Raw genomic sequence first — 20,857 nt, 5'->3', positions numbered from 1 at the left:
GATCAAAGAATGAACTTACTGATGCCCAGTGTGGTCTGTCTGTTTGACATTTCTCTTAAACACGGCAAATTCCTTGATGTCCAAAATGGAGCTCAGGCCTTATTCCTTTCCCAGTAAGTCTACTTCTGTGTTTGCAGTCCCTACCCATGTATCATCATCTTTCCAGTCACCCGGGCTTTGAATCACAATCTTCTGAGTACCTGCTATCTCAATACATCGATTTCTCAGTTGCTGATTTCATCTCCTTGGTGTATGCTTTATTCCCTATCCGCCTCCCCCTATTATAACTGGAGGACATGCTCTGGACTGGAAAGATGATGGGTCTGGGCTGAGAAACCTCTAGTGGTAGAGGTGGGGTGGTTGGCAGGACCTATTACTGATATGAGGCCATGCATACAACCTGCTACTCTCCAGCCACTAGGCTTCTTACCGTCAGCTTTAGCTCTTGCGTCCCTCTGGGTATGGCTGTTGGCTGGGCTCCCTGGGAGAGCAGGCCCTGGATCCATCAGCTGGGCCAGGGGCCCCTGCCCAGCAGCTCTGAGGCCAGCGGGTGGCATCTCACTGGACTGGGAGCCCTGACAGACCTGGGTGGACCAGGGCTCTGGGCCAACCAGGTCCATGCCTGGCTCCAAGGGCATGGGTGGGAGACTATGGCTACAGTGAGTGCCCTCATCTGGGGGGCCCACCCTGTCTTGCTGGGCTTCTTGGATGAGTGAGAACTCCTGAGAGGAGTCCCCAGTGCTTGCTCGCAGTGGAGGGGAGCCAGAGCCTGCAGCTTTCTTCCGGCCCTTGGCAAGTTCGGCAAAGGAGGTGACCCGCCGAGGTGGGGAACTAGGCCCAGTAATGGCGGTGGGGCCCTCACTGAGGCGCACTGGGCAACTCAACATGCGTTCCAGAGAGCCCAAGCGGACAGGAGGGCTGCGCTCTAGGCTGCGGTCATAGCTTCGAGAGCGCTGACGTCCAGTGCTGAGGTTGGGGGGTGAAGTGTTGGTGTACACTTGCCCCTCGATCACAGTGCGGCCCATGGGAGTCTCCGCTTCCACTTCAGAGCCCACTGCTTCTTGTTCCTCTGGCTGGACTTCCGGCTTCTGGAACAGGTAATACTCAGAGGGCTGGCTAGGGCCAGGGTCTGGGCCAGGGCCAGGGGCAGGACTGATCTTGGTGTGTTCCTCCGAGCAGCTGGTGACAGAAGAGCCAGCTGGGCTTGGGGAGGACTGGGAGGACAGGTCACAGGTGACAAGTTTATAGTAATTCTGTGTGGCCACAACAAGACGGGCCTGGCTCTGGAAGCAGGCTGTGAGGTCAGCCACAGCTGGGCAGGGCTCACAGTACGGGCGGTAGGAGTTGCAGTTGGCATCAAGCTCAGGAGATGAGGCATGAGGACAACCATAGCCACCTTCCCTTCCTCCGCTGTCAGGGTGGTGGGACTCACAAGACATCTTCGACTCAGCTGGGGAGGGCTGCAGGTCCAGGTAGAAGGCGCCAGGGTCCGAGTGGCTGTAGAAGGAAGAGTCGCTGCAGGATTGTGGGGCAGAGTTGAGGTTGGCACGGGAGTTGCCGTGCATTTTGTTGTAGAGGGTGCTGAAGGTGACCAGCACGCCGTCTGAGCTGTTGCAGGAGGAGTCGCTCACATAGCCCATGGACTGGTCAGCCGCCTCGGACTGACTGGAGGTGCTACTGCAGCGGCAGTGCTGGGTGCCTGAGCCTGAGCATCTGGGGTTCCTTGGGGATTCATCGGAACTGAGCTTCCATTCCTGGTCAAAGGAAAAGCCAGAGGTGTCACTGGCTCCACCCCCACTGCCACTCCCACCGGGCCCCCCACACTCATCCAGCTCCATGGTCTCAGCTTCCGGCTCTGGCCGGCAGCAGCGGCCAGTGCTGCAATGCGGGGCATCCAAGACAGTCACTGGCTCCTGTTCTTGCCCTTCCACCACTCCGGCTCGACTACGCGCTGCCCCCCATGGCCTGCCCACTCTGGGGCCAGGCGGTGGCAGCTGGAAAGAGGAGAGATGGAAGGTGGGCTGGCCAGCCCTGTGCAGGTGGAAGGACTGCTGGGCGGCACTGTCACTGATGCTATCCTCATATAGGTCACCAAGTCCTGGCTCGGCCATGCCCGTCTGCAGCAAGAAGGGGTTGTGTCGTTTAGGGGCCCCGGGGCCTCTTCCATCCCGACCCCTGCTCTTGGCACTATCAGCAGACCGTGTAGAGCCCCCTGGAGCAGACTGCAGGCTGCTGTACAGCAGAGAGTCGGCTTGTCCGAGGTCCTGATCAGGCTGGGTGATGCCCAGCTCTGGTGGGCAGAAGGGGTTGGGTCTTGTGCTCCCGCTACCTCCACCTCCCCCTCCACAGCACTGCCTGTCTGGGACTTGGCAGTGCACCAGGGGGATGTGGTGGACGATGAGGGTCTCTCCAGTCAGCTTTGGGGGACTATCCATTCTGGAAAGTTCGAACAAGGGCATCAACAGCACCAGACACTGCCCCTGGAGCCCAGTGGGGCAGAACACATTTCATCAGGAGAGCTTGGTACCTGGAAAGAGAGGGAAAGAAAGGGAACCTAATGTCACCTCCCCGAAGTCAGGGACATGCCCCTACCCATGTCATTTGCAGATAGCGAAGAGCCCAAGAGGAAGAAAGATTCAGTCAACATGGAGCTGGATAACTTAGCCCAATGGGGTACTTGGCCTCACCGCACAAGGCCAGCTCTCGAGTGCCCCCTTCACTGTAAGCTTGCCATGTATCCACTCGAACAAAAAGCCAGGCCCCTGTTAATGCCACCTCTGAAGGTCTGGGGAATCTCAGGGACAGCTCTTTCTCCTCTTTCTTAGCAGTAAACAATGACCAGTCCTGAGTCCAAAAAAAAACTATGAATGATGACATAACTAAGGAAAAACCACCTAAGATGCCTGAGAGGGTGCTAGGCAAAGGAGCCACGGAATTATCTTACACACAGCTACAACACACACACTTACAGATGAGGGGACATCACAAATAATATGTTAGGTATGCACAGCAATAAGCTATAATTTTGCAAGAAAGGTAATTTTTAATGTACTATATCACTTGATGCCTGTGTCATCTTGGACCCCCTTTCCCCTCCTGAGCCTCAGAATACCTGTCCCACTCTGACTGGCTGTGGGCAAGGATCCTCACTCTTCCTACTACTGTGTTAGAGCTTCCTGAATAGCGACTGAGTTAGGCAGCAGACTTCTAGTATGGCTGATGCCATCCTTTTCCTTCCCAGCGTGGGGTCTGTTTTTATATTTTTTGTATTACTCCAGCACATCATCAGGTAAGGCTTGAGGCATAATATATTCTTAATATTTAGCTAGCTCAGAGAACAGATCTTCTGAAGTGCCCCAATTCTGTCCAGTTTTAGCTAGAACTTTCCCTATGAGGGTCCCCTAAAATGTCTTGTCTTCCTGGTTTTACCTCTGATAGGCTAAGGTCAAGTTCTCTACACGGAGCCCATTCTGAGCTTCTCTGGTCTCTTGGCTGGACCATGGCAGGATGGCCCCCCTCAAGTTCTAGTCTCCTGTGCTGTCAAGGTCAGGTCCTCAAAGCCTTCATTTGCTCAGACTTCTCATACCTAATTTCTCCTCATTCATTCATTTCTCCTCTTTCCCTTATCATTCCTGTCATTTTCCTCTACCTACAACGAGTCCAAATCCCTCATTGCCTAAGTTCTTCATCATTTAGCTGAACCTTTATACCACCGATTTTTAAAAAGTGTAACTCATTTAGATCATAGGATCAGAGCTCTTCATATGGAGTACAGTAAACAGCCAGGCAAGTCACACGTGTTCAAGGACACAGACAGGCAACACATGAAAGAAAAAATTCAAATGGCTAATAAGTATGTGTGTGAGGGACACTATTAAAATATGTTATTTGTGTTAAGTTAAATTACATTAAAATTAAAAAGCAAGTATTTACCATCTTTCTTCTTCCTTTCCTTTCTGAGAGGAAGGCTCCTCTGTTGGACTTCCAAGCCTTTGTGTGTTGATTAGGGTAAGGAGTAGACAGGCAGAAAGGCAGAAACCAGAGAGGCTAAATGAGCCACAAGACTAAGAGTTACAGAAGAAAATATGGGAGTAAATTCATAATCTTTGGTTAAGGTCATTATTGGATGACTTCTTAGATAAGATGCCAAAAGAACAAGTGATAAAAGAGAACATAGATAAGGTAGATTTAATAAAAATCAAAAACCTTTGAGTCTCCAAGGGACACGATCAACAAAGTGAAAAGACAAGTCACAGAATGAGAGAAAATATTTGCAAATTGTGTATCTGACAAGAGACTTAGAATCAGAATATATAAAAAATATACAACTCAACAATAAAAACTATTTAACCCAATTAAAAACTGGGCAAAGAACTTGAACAGATATTTCTCCAAAGAATACATACAAATGATTAATAAGCACATGAAAAGAGGTTCAACATCATTAGTCATTAGAGAAATAAAAATCACAACAAGATACTACTCCACTCTCACTAAGATAAAAGACAATAACAAACACTGGTGAGGATGTGGAGAAATTGCAACCCACAAACATCGTTGAAGACATTGTAAAATGGGACAGTCACTTAGGAAAAATAGCCTGGCAGTTCTTCAAAATGTTAAGCATAGAGTTATCATATGACCTAGAAATTCTACTCCTGGGTATATACCCAAGAGAAATGAAAACATATGTTCACGCAAAAGCCTGTATACAAATATTCACAGTAGCACTAATCACAGTAGCCAAAGAAGTGGGAACAATCCAGATGTTCAACTGATGAACAGATATACCATGGTATAGATAATGGAATATTATTTAGCAACGAAAGGAGTGAAGTACTGATATATGATACAGTATGTCTGAACTGCAAAAAGGTAAGTGAAAAGAGCCAGTCATAAAAGGATTCTTTGCATGATGTTATATGATTCCTTTCACATGAAATGTCCAGAATAGGCAAATCCACAGAAACAGAAAGTAGATTAGTGGTTGCCAGGGACTGAGAGAGTGGAAAATGGGGAGTGACTGCTAATGAGTGTGGAAGTTCCTTCTGGGAGTGAGGAAAATGTTCTGAGATCAGTCAGTGGTGATGGTTACCCGAGTCTGTGAATAAAACCAAAACTCCAGAGTTTATGGAAAGTGAATTATATCTCAATTTTATAAAAGGGTGAGTTTTATGTTATGTGAATTGTATCTTAATAAAGCTGTTATTTAAAAAAAATTTAAATAGGAAAAAAGATTAAGGTTTATGAGAAGATTGAAGGAGAGGGAAGGAAGGGAACCAGTATTAGCAGTGGAGAAGAATGTGTATTTGCACAGATAAGATGAGAACAAGAGAGAAAGTATTGGGATTTTTGTAGAGAGGGATAAAGAGGATTTTTAGGAAATTTTGCTATGAGGTACATGAGATAATTTCCCCTTCACTCTTTCCCATCTCTCTCTTCCTTTGCCAAGAAAACTTTGGGCTCAAATACTGGGTTGGCCAAAAAGTTCGCTAGGGTTTTTCATACAATATTATGGGAAAACCTGAATGAACTTTTTTGCCAACCCAATATATTAATATATGCCACAAGGATAACAAAAAGATAGGAACACCCTAAAATTCCAATAATAATCAATTTGAAAAGTAGAGAACACAGTATCATTAAAACAATGTTGTGTTAATTTCCCTATTAGTGACTTGAGAAAATATTCACAAAAGATTAAGTGAAAATAGCAGATTACAAACAATATGTACAGTATGACACCATTATTGTAAATAAATATATGTCTGTATCTGTCTTTAGGCTGCTATAACAAAATACATCAGACCAGATAGCTTATAAACAGCAGAAACGTATTTTTCATAGCTCTGAAAGCTGGGAAGTCCAAGATTAAGATCAAGGTGCCAGCACGGCTGCATTCTGGTGAAAGCCCACTTCTTGGCTCATACCCGGCACCTTCTACACAGATTGTAAGGGACAAGGGATCTTTCTGTTTTATAAAAGTACTAATCTCATTTAGGAGGGCTCTACTCTCAAGACCTAATGTGGAGTTGGTGGAGGAGACACATAGATATTCAAACCAGAGCAAAATGCACGGAAGAAAACTTGAAAGCATACACAGTACCTAAAGCCAAGGATGCTCAGATCCCTTAGACAACACGGTGCTGTATTGCATATAACCTACAAGTGTCCTCCAGTTTACCTTAAATCATCTTCAGATTACTTATAATACCTAATGTGAGTGCTACTTAAATAGTCGCCAGAACATGGCAAATTCAAGTAGGGCTTTTTGGAACTTTCTGGAATCCTTTTTTCTTGAATATTTTTGATTCCCAGTTGGTTGAATCTATGCATGCACAACCTGTGGACTTGACAACAAAATGTTAACAGTGCTTATTGCTGTTGGGTGATTCTGGATTATTTAAAATTTTATTCTGTTTCATCTGCATTTTCTAAAAATAAGTGTCTGTTATGTACACAAATTGAACAGTTTTTAAAGCACTTTTTTCCTTTAAGCACTACAGATACTGTTTGGTCAGGGCTAGGGGAGGGGACATCCCCCTAAATATAGTACTAGGCTGTTCCAGGGTCCAGGCCATAATTTGAGGCCTGGACTAAATGGAGCACAGAGAACTTTCTTGTACACACAGCAGAAATGTTAGGAGTGCCTATGGGCTACGGCCATCACTTGCTCTTCAATGAATACCACCCCCATCCCCTTTTAATTTTTTTGGCTGCACGTATGGCTGGTGGGATCTTAGCTCCCTCACCAGAGATGGAACCCGCACTCTCAGCAGTGAAAGCACAAAGTCCTAACCATTGGACCACCAGGGAATTCCATTCCCCACCCTAACCATTCCCCTTTCAAAGCACCATTTTCCAATATATACACAGAAGAATGTGTCTGACCCATAAAGCCACTGCCTGGGTGTCATGTACATATTCAAATAAAGAAATATAGCAACTCACTGAGCCTGGAAAGCTGACTCTCTCTGAATCATGGATAAGGCACAAATGGATGTGGAGGGCGATGGAGAACCTCAGGCAGGAGGGCGTTGACAGTTTATTATGTTATGTTTACATATCTGTCCCCAAACTAGAGTCCAGTTCCTTGAGGTCAGAAACTGGGATATAGTCAACCCCTAGTCCCTAGAACCCATGCATAGTGCTTGGAACACAGTAGGCATGGTAGGTTAGTTACTGACCCCTGTTCTACCCATTTTAAAAATTGACTTGCTAATAAATGCTGGAGAGGGTGTGGAGAAAAGGGAACCCTCTTACACTGTTGGTGGGAATGCAAACTAGTACAGCCACTATGGAGAACAGTTTAGAGATTCCTTAAAAAACTGGAAATAGAACTGCCTTATGATCCAGCAATCCCACTGCTGGGCATACACACTGAGGAAACCAGAAGGGAAAGAGACACATGTACCCCAATGTTCATCACAGCACTGTTTATAATAGCCAGGACATGGAAGCAACCTAGATGTCCATCAGCAGATGAATGGATAAGAAAGCTGTGGTACATATACACAATAGAGTATTACTCAGCCATTAAAAAGAATACATTTGAATCAGTTCTAATGAGGTGGATGAAACTGGAGCCTATTATACAGAGTGAAGTAAGCCAGAAAGAAAAACACCAATACAGTATACTAACACATATATATGGAATTTAGAAAGATGGTAACAATAACCCTGTGTACGAGACAGCAAAAGAGACACTGATGTATAGAACAGTCTTATGGACTCTGTGGGAGAGGGAGAGGGTGGGAAGATTTGGGAGAATGGCATTGAAACATGTAAAATATCATGTATGAAACGAGTTGCCAGTCCAGGTTCGATGCACGATACTGGATGCTTGGGGCTGGTGCACTGGGATGACCCAGAGGGATGGTATGGGGAGGGAGGAGGGAGGAGGGTTCAGGATGGGGAACACATGTATACCTGTGGCGGATTCATTTTGATATTTGGCAAAACTAATACAATTATGTAAAGTTTAAAAATAAAATAAAATTAAAAAAAAATAAAAATTGACTTGCTTGTCTTTTTATTGTTGAGTTGTAGGAGTTTTAAAATTTATTCTAGATGAGTCCTTTGTCAAATACACATCTTGAGAATATTTTCTTAAGTGGTTTCTTCTCAAATGTGGCTTGCCCATTTGTTTTCTTAATGGTATTTTTAATTAATTGGTTTTTAATTTTATGAAGTTCCATTTGTTTTTTTCTTTATAGTTAAAGCTTTCTGTGTTCTAAGAAATCTTTGCCTATCCCAAGAAATTTTCCTGTTGTTTTTTTTAAAATAAATGTTGTATAGTTTTTGCTTTTATATTAAGGTTGTGCTGCATTCTATTTTAAGTGTAAAGCTCTTTCACTGGCTGATTTCATTTTATTTTACATTTTTGTATCTCTGAGAAAGTCTTACTCTTTCCTGATCACCACATGACCACGGAAATCTTGGCAATAGTTTCTCCACAGATAACTCTAGTTCAGCCAACTAAGGTAAAGTTCTACAGGCATCTCACAAGTCTCAGTACTCATGCTTTGGCCCCTTACTTTCACAGTTTTTACAAAGCAGTTTTTATGTATATCAAAAGCTTCCCTGGTGGTTCACATGGTAAAGTGTCTGCCTGCAATGCGGGAGACCTGGGTTCAATCCCTGGGTTGGGAAGATCCCCTGCAGAAGGAAATGGCAACCCACTCCAGTACTCTTGGCTGGAAAATTCCATGGACTGAGGGGTCTGGTAGGCTCATGTCCATGGGGTTGCAAAGAGTCGGACATGACTGAGTGACTTCACTTTTTATGTATATCATCTCATTGATCCTAACAACACACTAGAGCAGGTAGATTACTTCATTTAAAAAAAAAAAAAAAAAAGGAATCAACACTTAGAAAAAAGAAATGACTTGCCCAGGAACTCTCAGGGGATAAATGACAGAATTAAGACAGGAGTCAGGAATCGTAACTTTTGACCTTTTTTCTCCATCAGTTAGGAATGTAATGAGAATATATGGTATATATGACTTGATTTCAATTACCACAGAACACATTTACTAAGAGCATTTCTCTTAGAATTCTGCCCTGAGAGTGTCATGTTCTCTAAGAAGACAGGTTTAATACTGTGGCCCATGAGCTCTAAGAAAGGTGAAGAGAGAACAGTGAGATGGGAGAGTGCATCCCAGTCTCTTTCTGTAACCTGGTGAAATGGAGAGACATGGGAGATGGAGATGGCGGTGAACAGAGAACCCAGAAGAAAGTGGAAGAATGCACTCAGCTCTGTCTAACAGGTGGACAGAGAGGTGGTGGGCTCAGTCAATAAAGTTACAAGGTCCAGAATCCCTAAAATTAGGGAAAGCTTTCCACAAGAGCCCTCTTCCTGGTTCTCATCACAAACAAGTCTCTCTTGGCCATTCATCATAATGCTATTTATTAGTGATCATTTGCTGAGCACTTACACTCAAGGTGATTGACATACAGCATCTCTAATTCCACTATAATCCTTTAAAGTAGACATAATCATCCCCACTTTACAGATGAGAAAACTGAAGCTTAGTAAGTGTAAACAGTTTGCCATAATTATATGGCTGAGATGGACGCAAACCCATGTCTGCTCAATTCTTAATTCTTTCCACTACAACTGCCTCTCAGAAAATGATCAGGGTCACACCCTCTTCCTAAAGTCCCTGCATTTACCCTGCTACCAACGCAGACACGTCCTACTTTTTCCTGGATAGGCTCACACTCTAGTTTCTACTTGAAAGTGAGTGTGTTAGTGGCTCAGTCGTGTCTGACTGCGACCACATGGACTGTAGCCTGCCAGGCTTCCCTGTCCATAGAATTTTCAGGCAAGAATACTGGAGTGGGTTGCCATTTCCTTCTCCAGAGGGTCTTCCTGACCCAGGGACCTAACCCAGGTCTTCTGCATTGCAGGTAGACTCTTAACCATCTGAGCCACCAGGACTCACAGTTTCCATTTACACAGTTTGTATTTACCCACTTTACTAGTCTCTGAACCCATAGTCCCTTTCATATTAATGCCCCAGGCTCTAATAACACTCTTTAATCCTACCTCCTGCTCCAGTTTCCAGCTCACATCTCCCTGTCCCATTCACAGTCCTCAATACCCTTTTCCCTTGCACCATAGTTCACATTCCTAGATGCTTCCTGGGAACTAACACCTTCCCACAATTTCCCAATGTATTACCCTACCCAATCACATTTTGCGCAACATGGAACTACGACTCATAATAGTATATGTTTTTGAATCCTCCACCAAGGTGATCAATGGAGAGGGGAATTTAAAGAATTCTTTCTATCTTCTCAGCAATAGAATTCTGGGTAATTCTGGGCAGGAAGAAGTTTTAAACTCCAGAGAAAGGTTTCCCTTGTCTTTGGTCATCAGCATCTTTCTGCCAGTCATAGAACCCCTTCCCTCTTTTTTGGCCTCCTGAAGAAGGAGGGGAAGATAGTGATACTCAGCTGTTATTCTCCAGCAATCTGACCTTGACTTGAGGTCTGATGGGGAGCCTCAGTAGGACTGCTAAGCCTTTTCCTGTCCGGGTTCTCTCTTGGACAGGACTGAAGTGGGGAGAGCAGGAGGGTGGATTTGGGTGTATCAACTTATCCTTAGGTCTGTTCCTGTTAGGAATCTAAGCCTGTATAAGAAAGCCAATGATAACAGGTCAGGTGTCCTAGGCATAACATCCTCTCTCTCCCTATAATGTGGAGCCTCCTGGTCAACATTCTTTCTTACTCCGTCCTTATCTGTAGTCTCGTGGCTCCTGCAGCACCAGAAGATGTGGTATGTGTGTCTGTGTGCATGTATGTATGTACATGGAGGAACAAGATGGGCTCGATGCTTCCCTTTCCCAGTGCCTGCTCCTGAAGGCTGAGTGGATCCCTGCAGGTCTCCATCATAAACTTACAGGAGCTGTATGGGTGTCTCTTCCCATTAAGCCTTTGTGTCTAGCTCTGACTCCCTCTCTCCTGACCCACACTATAGCAGCTTCATTAGAAATGCTCAGAAAGGGAGAAGGGGATCTTCTTGACAAAATAGCATCAGCCCCAGCCTGTTCTTCCCATCTCTGCACCACAGCCCAAAAGTATGCATGGATGAGCTTGTCTAACGTTTGCTCTCCTGCTCGCTTTTTCGCTCTCTCTCCCTCTCGGAAAGACAAAGCCAATCCTCAGAAGCCAGGGCCCAAATGTGCTGATCAGTTATTCCAGCGTCCCTGTCCTGCCCCTCCCCCCAGCTCCGCTGAGCCATACCTCTGTAAGGTGCCTTAGCTGAATCCCGAGATTTCTGTTCCGCGGCACTCCGACCAAGCTCTATCTTGACAGTTGGAGCTGAGGCACTGTTCCACAGGCCCGCACAGGGGCAAGTGGGCTGATTTCCTAAGATCTGATTTCTGCTAATACAATGGCATCGTTGCTAATGCAGGGAGGCTGCGCAATCCCAGCCCAGTATCCTTGCCGCTGCCGCTGGTACTGCGGTGACGTTGCTGCTCCGGGAAGGGGGAAGGGAAAGGAACAGGCATGCCCACAGTGCAGCCGCTCTGCCTCCCTCCCTGTCAGTCCCTGCGGGCCCTTTAGCCTGGGGAAGGGGGAGGGTAGAGAAGGGAGTCAGCCTCAGAGGGCAGGCAGTGCCGCAAGGCGAGAACTCTCCCAGAGGCAAAGAGAAGCCTAGTGAGCTGGGCCCGGCTCCACTCTCATTCCTAGGAGTCTCAGGGAAAAGGTCTGGGAGGAGGCTGGGAGCTTCCTTCCTTCCTCAGGCCCCTCCTTTTAGATCTCAGCCAGAAAACCTCTCCCTCCTCTTTTCACCCACTCTGAATGACTCCTTGTTTTCCAGCCTTTTCCTTTCACTGGGATTCCAGACTAGCCTCAGGGTGGAGCAGCCAGCCGGGGAGGGGGTTCCTGCAGGCCCGGAGGGAGGCTGTGGGGACCAGTCATCATTCCACCAGCAGTAACACCAAGTTCCTAGACTTGACACTAGGCTATCTAGGGTGTGCCTCTTCAGAGAAATGGGATCTGAATCAGAAAAAAAAGAGAGACTGGGCCATTGGTAGGCTTCTATACAACAAGTGGTAGTGAGCCTTAGGAGCAAGTTGGCTGCAGGCCCCTTCCCACCACAGGGTCCAGTTCAGCTCCCTGGATCTTCAGAAGGTCTGTTGGTGTGGCTGCAGCAGAAGCCTTCCCCCTCTCACCCTGCATCAGTGTTTGGTTAGTGCTGAGCAGGGACCAGCTGGGCCTGTGGGGAGGTGGTGTCCATTTGGTCAGGCCAGGGAGCAGGAAGTCTATTTTCGAAGGCTAAGGGAAAGGAGTGGTTTCCCCCAGGCCAGAGAGAGACCTCAGTTCCTTCTGAAGCCCTACAGAGCCCTTCACCGCTTCCCTACTCCACCCTTGTCAGCTTCTGGGCCAGTTCTGTGGGAATCAGGAAACAGTGGAGAAGCAACAGCCAGAGCCAGGCGCCCCGTGAGCAGCAGTGTGTCTCTGGCCAGTTCGTGCCAGGGCCACCCACGGGCATCCCCAAACAGGGATGGTCTCAAGCTGGGCTTGGCCCTCAAGCACTAGCCGTCACAGGGCTCCTTCCAGTATGGACCACTATCTGGACTCCACAGCCAAGCCCTTGGATTTTCAGGCCCTAAAAAGAAGGCTTAGGTCTACTGGCCAGGACCACATCAGCCACCACTCAGGATCCAGAAGAGATGTCCTTTCTTGCCCTTTATTGTTGCTTCTATTCCCTATGAGACTCAAGTGCCCACTGATGTTATGCTGAGATGAGCTGAGTTAGAGAGAAGTGGCTAAAGACCCCCCCAAACCTATCTCCAACCTTGACCTGTTTGAGGGACCATGGCCCCATGATCCTACAAAGCAGAAAAAAGGAGAGAGGGAGGCTGCTGTTCATAAAACTAGCCATGAGTGGTCCCCTCTGGGATGTTGGAAGGTATCACTTTGCTTCCCTCTCCCCCAGCTGGAACAGACCTCAAAGGAGGCTGGATAAGCAGCTGTAGACAGGGGCAAAGTCAATCTCCACCAGTGCTTAGAGCTGCAGTTAGAGCTTTGTCCCTGAAATTTCTGTGAGGCTAAGCTGTGCACTGGAAAGCTACTTACTCTGGAAATGTTTCCAGTTGCCTACAGCAGGTAGCTTAACTTACTTTCAGTGCTTAACTTACTTCACCACATCACAGACTACACCATCACCTACTTTCCATCAATTACTGCCAAAGATCTATAAGGCTTTGATGAGAAGATCAATTTTTTTTCTGACTAGAAACAAACTATAAATGCCATCACATTATGAACCACAATGCCTAACTAGTCTTCTCACCTGCAATTTACTTCCTACTTAGTACTGCCAGATTTATTACCCTGAAGTCTTATAAAGATAAGTCTTATAAGATTCAACATTCACTCCTCCTGCCCCTTTTAGTGGTATCCAATTCTAGAGAATCAAGTTCAAACTCCTCACTTTGGCTTTCAAGTTCCCTCCATCTTGTCTGTCTACTGACTTTCTATCCAACCTTACTTTCCGTCCTCCATTCATGTAGTCCTTCAAACCTGTTTCATAAGCTCTTTATACTCAGCTGTCTTTGTTCAGATTCTCCTGCCTGTTACACTTGACTAAACCTATAAGGAATTATCCAAAACCTACAAGGCCCAGATCAACTCCTGCATCAAGTCTACACTGATCACCTTGAAGCCAGAAATGATCTTTGTCTACTGAACTGTGGTTGCAGATTGTTGATTTTACAGATAAGAAAAAAATCCCACAGAAGCCAGGGGGTCAATACGGGCTGCCAATTTCTTATACTGCCAAGTAAGATCATTAAAACAATAACAACAAAAAAACCCTTATATCAATTATTTTCATCATTTCATTAAAAAAACATAGTCATTATTTTCCTCATTTCATTGTATACTGATGCAAACTTCATTGGAAACTAATATCAGTTCATGAAAGGTTTTGATTAAGTAAATCACTTGTTACTTGACATGATTATGCTCTTTTTTTGCATATCCGCTTTAATGGCTCTTTTAGATAGCAAAGTCCAAGTTATACTCATCTTTGTATTCCCAATATCCAGAGCTTAAGATAGTATCATTTTTTATTTTGTGTTTCCCAAAATACTAGCAGTGTTTAGATGGTAGAAGGTGGTGAGTCAAAGTCTTGTTGAATTAGAGTAGTCCAAAAAAAGTGAGAGTGTAAAGGAAAGTAAGTGGTGGGCAGATCTGACTCAAAAGGCTGACAGAGAAGACCCTTGCTGTTCATAAGTTGGGGGTGGGGGAGGTATATTAAAAGAAAGCTTAGCAAAAAAGGAATAACCCTTCATAATCTTGAATTACATAATGCATTCTTAGACATGATACCACAAGTACAAGTGACAAAAGAAAAAACAGTTAAGTTGGACTTCATAAAAGTTTAAAATTTTTGTGCTTTAAAGAACACAATCAAGATAGTGAAAAGAAAAAAAAGGGGAGGAGACAACTCAAAGAATGGAAGAAAACATTTGCAAATCATATATCTGATAAGGGACTTCTATCCAGAATACATAAAGTACTTTTATAACTCAACAAAAGATATATAACCCAATTTAAAAATGGGCAAGGGATCTGAGCAGACATTTCTCTAAAGGAGACAAATACTCAATTAGCATAAGAAAAGATACCGAATATCATCAGTTATTAGGGAAGTGCAAATCAAAAGTAAAATGAGATACCACTTCTCCCTATTAGAAAGGATAAATAAAAAAGACAGACAATAATAAATGTTGATGATGTGGAGAAATTAGAACCCTCATATGCTGCTGGGAAGACTGTACAATAGATAGTTCAATCACTTTGAAAACCAGTGTGGCAGTTCCTCAAAACATTAAACACAGAATTACCATAGGACCCAGAAAGTCTACTCCTAGATATATACCCTAAAGGAATGAAAACGTATCTATCTTCACACATAAGCTTATATATGAATGTTCATAGCAGCATTATTTATAATAGCCAAAAAGTAGGAACAACCCAATATCCATTAACGATGAATAGATTAAATTAAATGTGGTATATTCATAAAATGTAATATTATTTGGTAATAAAAAGTAATGAAGTAGTGAAACATGCTACAATGTGGATGAACCTTGAAAACATGCTAAGTGGAAGATGCCAAGCACTAAAGGCCATGTATTGTTTGACTTCATTTCACCAGGGAAGCCCTTTTCATATGAAACGCCCAGACTAGGCGAATCTATGGAGATGAAAAGTAGATTACTGGAGTGGCTTCCAGGGACTTGGGGAAAGGGAAAATGGCGAGTGATTGTTATCAGGTACGCGATTTTTGGGGGGGATGATGCAAATGTTCTAAAATCAGATTATGCTGGTGTGTTGCCATGCCCTCCTCCAGGGGATCTTCCCAATCCAGGGACTGGACCCAGGCAGATTCTTTACCATCTGAGCCACCAAGGAAGCAACTGAATAGTATACTGTAAATGATGAAACAGATATCCATTATGTCTCAATAAAGCTGTTAAAAAAAGAAGCTGCAGCAGTGAACAATGCTGTTTAGCACCACAGAGGCAGAAGTCTTTACAGGCTCAGTAACTGGGTGGGCACAGGGGTGGCAGGAACTCAGGTGCACTAGAAAACAGAGGGCATCACTTCCATGTCAACCCAAGGATCTCAGACAAAACCCTCTTCTGTCTGTTTTTTTTCAATACCAAAATTCTTAGAAGGATGGACTATGTTAATTCTTTCTCCTTAATTATTTCTTAAACAATCAGAAGTCTGTCTTCTTTTTATTAATACTTGAGCTTTCTAAAAGCAGTTCTAACTTTTAAGCTCGTAATATTTAAATTGCCTGACACTTATCCACCCTCTCCTATTGAAACCCTCTTTTTCCTTTGGCTTCCTAGTTTTTCTTCTTAGATCATTCTTTCTTCATTGTTTAATACCACAATACCTGACCTATATTTAAATATAGATTCACAGCAGGGCTCAGACCTGAAATCTTTTCAACCTGAGAAGTGTTTAGCCCTTCCCAGTATTCTATTGATTTCCAAATCTTCATTCTTCCTGAATTTCCAGAATTAAATCTCCAATACCCCATTAGGTACTTCTTACTCCCCCAAATAATGGTTAAGACTGTAAGCTTCCAAGGCAAGGGACGTGGGTTAGATTTTTGGTTGGAGAACTTAGATCTTCCACTCAGTGTGGTGTGGACCCCGCAAACAAAAACCAACCAACCAATCAAAAAATTTTTTTTTGATTTTTCTATTTCAAATCAGCTTTCTTTAAACTACCATTATACAAAACTGAGCTATTTCAAATCCTAAAAGATGATACTATAAGTTCTGCACTCAATATGCCAGCAAATTTGGAAAACTCAGCAGTGGCCACAGGACCGGAAAAGGTCAGTTTTCATTCCAGTCCCAAAGAAAGGCAATGTCAAGGAATGTTCAAGCTATCATACAGTTGCACTCATCTCACACGCTAGCAAAGTAATGCTCAAAATTCTCCAAGCCAGGCTTCAACAGTATGTGAACTGTGAACTTCCAGATATTCAAGCTGGATTTAGAAAAGGAAGAGGAACCAGACATCAAATTGCCAACATCCGCTGGATCATCGAAAAAGCAAGAGAAGACCAGAAAAACATATACTTCTGCTTTATTGATTGTGCCAAAGTTTTTGACTGTGTAGATCACAATAAACTGTGGAAAATTCTTCAAGAGATGGGAATACCAGACCACCTGACCTGCCTCCTGAGAAATCTGTATGCAGGTCAAGAAGCAACAGTTAGAACTGGACATGGAACAACAGACTGGGTCCAAATCGGGACAGGAATACATCAAGGCTGTATATTGTCACCCTGCTTATCTAACTTATATGCAGAGTACATCATGAGAAATGCTGGACTGGATGATTGCCAGGAGAAATATCAATAACCTCAGATATGCAGATGACACCACCCTTATGGCAGAAAGTGAAGAAGAACTAAACAGCCTCTTGATGAAAGTGAAAGAGAAGAGTGAAAAAGCTGACTTAAAACTCAACATTCAGAAAACTAAGATCATGGCATCTGGTCCCATCACTTCATGGCAAATAGATGGGGAAACAATGGAGACAGTGACTGACTTTATTTTTGGGGGCTCCAAAATCACTGCAGATGGTAACTGCAGCCATGAAATTAAAAGACGCTTGCTCCTTGGAAGAAAAGCTATGACCAACCTAGACAGCATATTAAAAAGCAGACATTACTTTGCCGACAAAGGTCCGTCTAGTCAAAGCTATGGTTTTTCCAGTAGTCATGATATTTCTATTATATTCATGATATTTCTAACTATTCCAGTAGTTATTGATATTTCTCCTGGCAATCATCCAGTCCAGCATTTCTCATGATGTACTCTGCATATAAGTTAGATAAGCAGGGTGACAATATACAGCCTTGATGTATTCCTGTCCCGATGTATGGATGTGAGAGTTGGACTATAAAGAAAGCTGAGCACTGAAGAATTGATGCTTTTGAACTGTGGTGTTGGAGAAGACTCTTGAGAGTCCCTTTGACTGCAAGGAGATCCAACCAGTCCATCCTAAAGGAAATCAGTCCTGAATGTTCATTGGAAAGACTGATGCTGAAGCTGAAACTGCAATACTTTGGACACCTGCTGTGAAGGACTGACTCCTTGGAAAAGACCCTGATGCTGGGAAAGACCGAAGGCAGGAGGAGAAGGGGGCGACAGAGGATGAGATGGCTGGATGGCCTCACTGACTCAATGGACATGAGTTTGAGCAACCTCTGGGAGATATAGTGAAGGACAGGGAAGCGTGCTGCAGTCCATGGGGTCACAGAGTCAAACACGACTAAACGACTGAACAAGACTGTATCCTGCCAGGCTCCTCCATCCATGGGATTTCCCAGGTGAGAATACTGGGGTGGAATACCATTTCCTTCTCCAGGGGATCTTCCTCACCTAGGGGTTGAACCTGTATCTCCTACTTGGCAAGAAGATTCTTTACCACTGAGCCACTGGGGAATCCCACATGCTAAGCAGTTACATTGTCTCGTTTTATACATATAACAGCTCTCTAAGATAAGTAGTATTATCTCCATTTTATGGATGAGAAGTCTGAGGCTCAGGAATATTAAATGACCTTCCTAAGGTAACCTCGGAGAAGGCAATGGCACCCCACTCCAGTACTCTTGCCCGGAAAATCCCATGGACGGAGGAGCCTGGTAGGCTCCAGACCACGGGGTCGCTAAGAGTCGGGCACGACTGAGCGACTTCACTTTCACTTTTCACTTTCATGCATTGGAGAAGGAAATGGCAACCCACTCCAGTATTCTTGCCTGGAGAATCCCAGGGACAGAGGAGCCTAGTGGGCTGTCGTCTCTGGGGTCGTACAGTCGGACATGACTGAAGCAACTTAGCAGCAGCAGCAAGGTAACCTGGTCAGTTTGAGCAAACTCTCGGAGATGCTGAAGGACAGGGAAACCTGGCGTGCTGTAGTCCATGGGCACGACTTAGCAACTGAACAACAACAACAAAAGGGAACTCGGTCAGTAATGTCTGACCTGGCCAGACACAGAACCGTCTGACTCCGAAGTCAGTGTTCTTAACTACTTGTCACACTGCCTTTTGAGTTCCCGTCACTACTTCTATCATCCGAGTTCAGACCTGCAGGCACCCCTCCTCTGAATTATCATACAGTCTTCTAATCAGTTTTCTTGCTTTCATTCTGGCTGTCTCCTCCCAGCTATCCTATATACTGACAGAAGAATAATTTCCCCAAAGTACTGCCTCAATATTGGTATCCTTACTTTACTACTGAAAAGTTGTTAGTGGCTCCCCACTGCCTACAGGATAATCCAAATCCCTTAATGTGGTATTCAAAGCTCCTTCCCACTTATCCAACCATGTTCTATCAGATGACAAATTTATTCTGAATTTTGGCTCAGTCCACTGGGAAGACATCTGGAATGCTCCATTTTCCTTGCCTTTGTTTCTTTTTAAAGGATCTAGCTCAAATTCTACCATGTCTGGAAGCTTTTCTTTATCATGAAAGTCTTTATTCTGAACTTTTTCAATATCAACTGTCTACACAACTCATTTTATACCAAGTCTTGGCCATTTTATTTTGTTATTTATCTCTTGATGACAGCTCACTTTTGACGAGTGGGATTGTCTTATATCTTGTAAGTAATTCTGAGCCCAGATTCTTGGCACTCAGTAAGGCACCACTGATGTTTGCTTGGTAAAGCTATTGAATGGCAGGCCCAGTGGGCTAGTTGGACTCAAGTCAGCTTTCAGAAGGTTAGCTTAGCCTGAGAATAAGTTTTTTTTTTTTTTAACTTTTAAAATCGTTTCTTTTATTCATTTATTTTTAAATTTTCATTGGAGTATAGCTGCTTTACAATGTTGTGTTAGTTTCTGCTGTATAGCAAAGTGAATCAGTTATACGTATATATGTATCCCCTCTCTTTTAGAGTTCCTTCCCAGTTAGGTCACCACAGAGCATTAAGTAGAGTTCCCTGTGCTATACGGTAGGTTTTCATTAGTTATCTATTTTATACATGTGTATATATGTCGATCCCAATCTCCCAATTCATCCCACCTCCCCTTCCCCCTCTTAGTGTCTATGTGTTTGTTCTCTGCATCTGTGTCTCCATCTCTACCTTGTAAACAGGTTATCCGCACCATTTTTCTAGATCCCACATATATTAGTTAATCTACAGTATTTGTTTTTCTGACTTACTTCACTCTGTATGACAGTCTCTAGGTCCATCCATGTCTCTGCAAATGGCACAATTTCATTCCTTTTTATGGCGGAGTAATACTCCATTGTATAAACGTACCACATCTTCCCTATCCATTCCTCTGTTGATGGATGTTTAGGCTGTTTCCAGGTCCTGGCTATTGTAAACAGTGCTGCAATAAACACTGCAGGGCATGTATCTTTCAGAATTACAGTTTTCTCCAGGTATATGCCCAGGAGTGGGGTTGTTGGGTCATATGGTAGTTCTATTTTTAGCTTTTTAAGGAACTTTCAAACTGTTCTCCATAGTGGCTGTATCAATATACATCCCCATCAACAGTGTAAGAGGGTTCCCTTTTCTCCACACCCTCACTGGCATTTATTGTTTGTAAGAGAATAGCATATTTGATTGATAAGAGGCAAGGAAGGAAGGAAGATGAAAACCAAAAAGTTAAGCCTTAGCAAAGTGCTTAGTAAATAAATCTTCAAGGCCAAGATATCTCTTAACCCCTCATTTCTTTCCATTTTCATACTAAGGACGGAAAGATGACTGAGCAGCCATGTCTTCAGTCAGTACTTCACTACCGTTTATTTCCACAGTCATGATCCTAGAGTGAAGACTGCAAAGTGAGAGCCTGGTGGTCACATCTTGTATGTCGACAGATTTTATGTGGTTTGCACAAGCATTTCTACTGTGGTCAGAATGGCATGTCTTGGATCACTAGCAAGGCAAGGGATAGCTAAACCCAAGTCAGGCTGAGACCCCTGAAGCAAGCTCATGTGATCCAGGGTTGATGGTTCCTCCAAACTTTTGGAGAAAAACATCTCCAACTTAAGTCGACAGGATTCTCAAAATTAAGGAGTAAGCAAAAATTAATTTTCATCAAAGATCACAAATATACATGGAAATAAGATACTATGAATGAATAACAGAAAACAACAAGTAATAGATTTAAACTGCAAAAACTTCAAATATTAAGAACATCTGAGGCAGAACACAAATCAGCTATGGGTAAAATGCTTTAAATAAAGGATAAATTCTCACAGATAAGCAGTTAGTAAGACATTATTAGAAAGATCCAGGGGAGGTGAAAATAAAACATATCTGAATATAATCATTGGCTGCTGAGCATTC

The 20,857-nt window shown here is 43.9% G+C and overlaps 1 protein-coding gene across 8 annotated transcripts in view; it reads right to left on the bottom strand.

Moving 5' to 3' along the window:
* Window positions 1-20,857, bottom strand: part of RUSC2 (RUN and SH3 domain containing 2) — a 66,274-nt gene that overhangs the window by 14,077 nt on the left and 31,340 nt on the right. For 4 of the 8 annotated variants that reach the window (XM_055578460.1, XM_055578459.1, XM_055578454.1 and 1 more), the window contains exon 2: window positions 431-2,527. In XM_055578460.1, the coding sequence (XP_055434435.1) occupies window positions 431-2,459 (2,029 nt within the window). In that variant the 5' untranslated portion in view covers window positions 2,460-2,527. Of the gene's footprint in view, window positions 1-430; window positions 2,528-3,933; window positions 4,619-11,250; window positions 20,619-20,857 lie in introns of those variants that run through there. The other 4 variants (XM_055578456.1, XM_055578458.1, XM_055578462.1 and 1 more) reach the window with 4 other exon arrangements.

Source organism: Bubalus kerabau, chromosome 4, assembly GCF_029407905.1.
Source record: "Bubalus kerabau isolate K-KA32 ecotype Philippines breed swamp buffalo chromosome 4, PCC_UOA_SB_1v2, whole genome shotgun sequence".
NCBI classification, from domain to species: domain Eukaryota; kingdom Metazoa; phylum Chordata; class Mammalia; order Artiodactyla; family Bovidae; genus Bubalus; species Bubalus kerabau.
The sequence above is the reverse complement of the archived record's forward strand: the minus strand, read 5'-3'. Positions and strand labels throughout refer to the sequence as shown.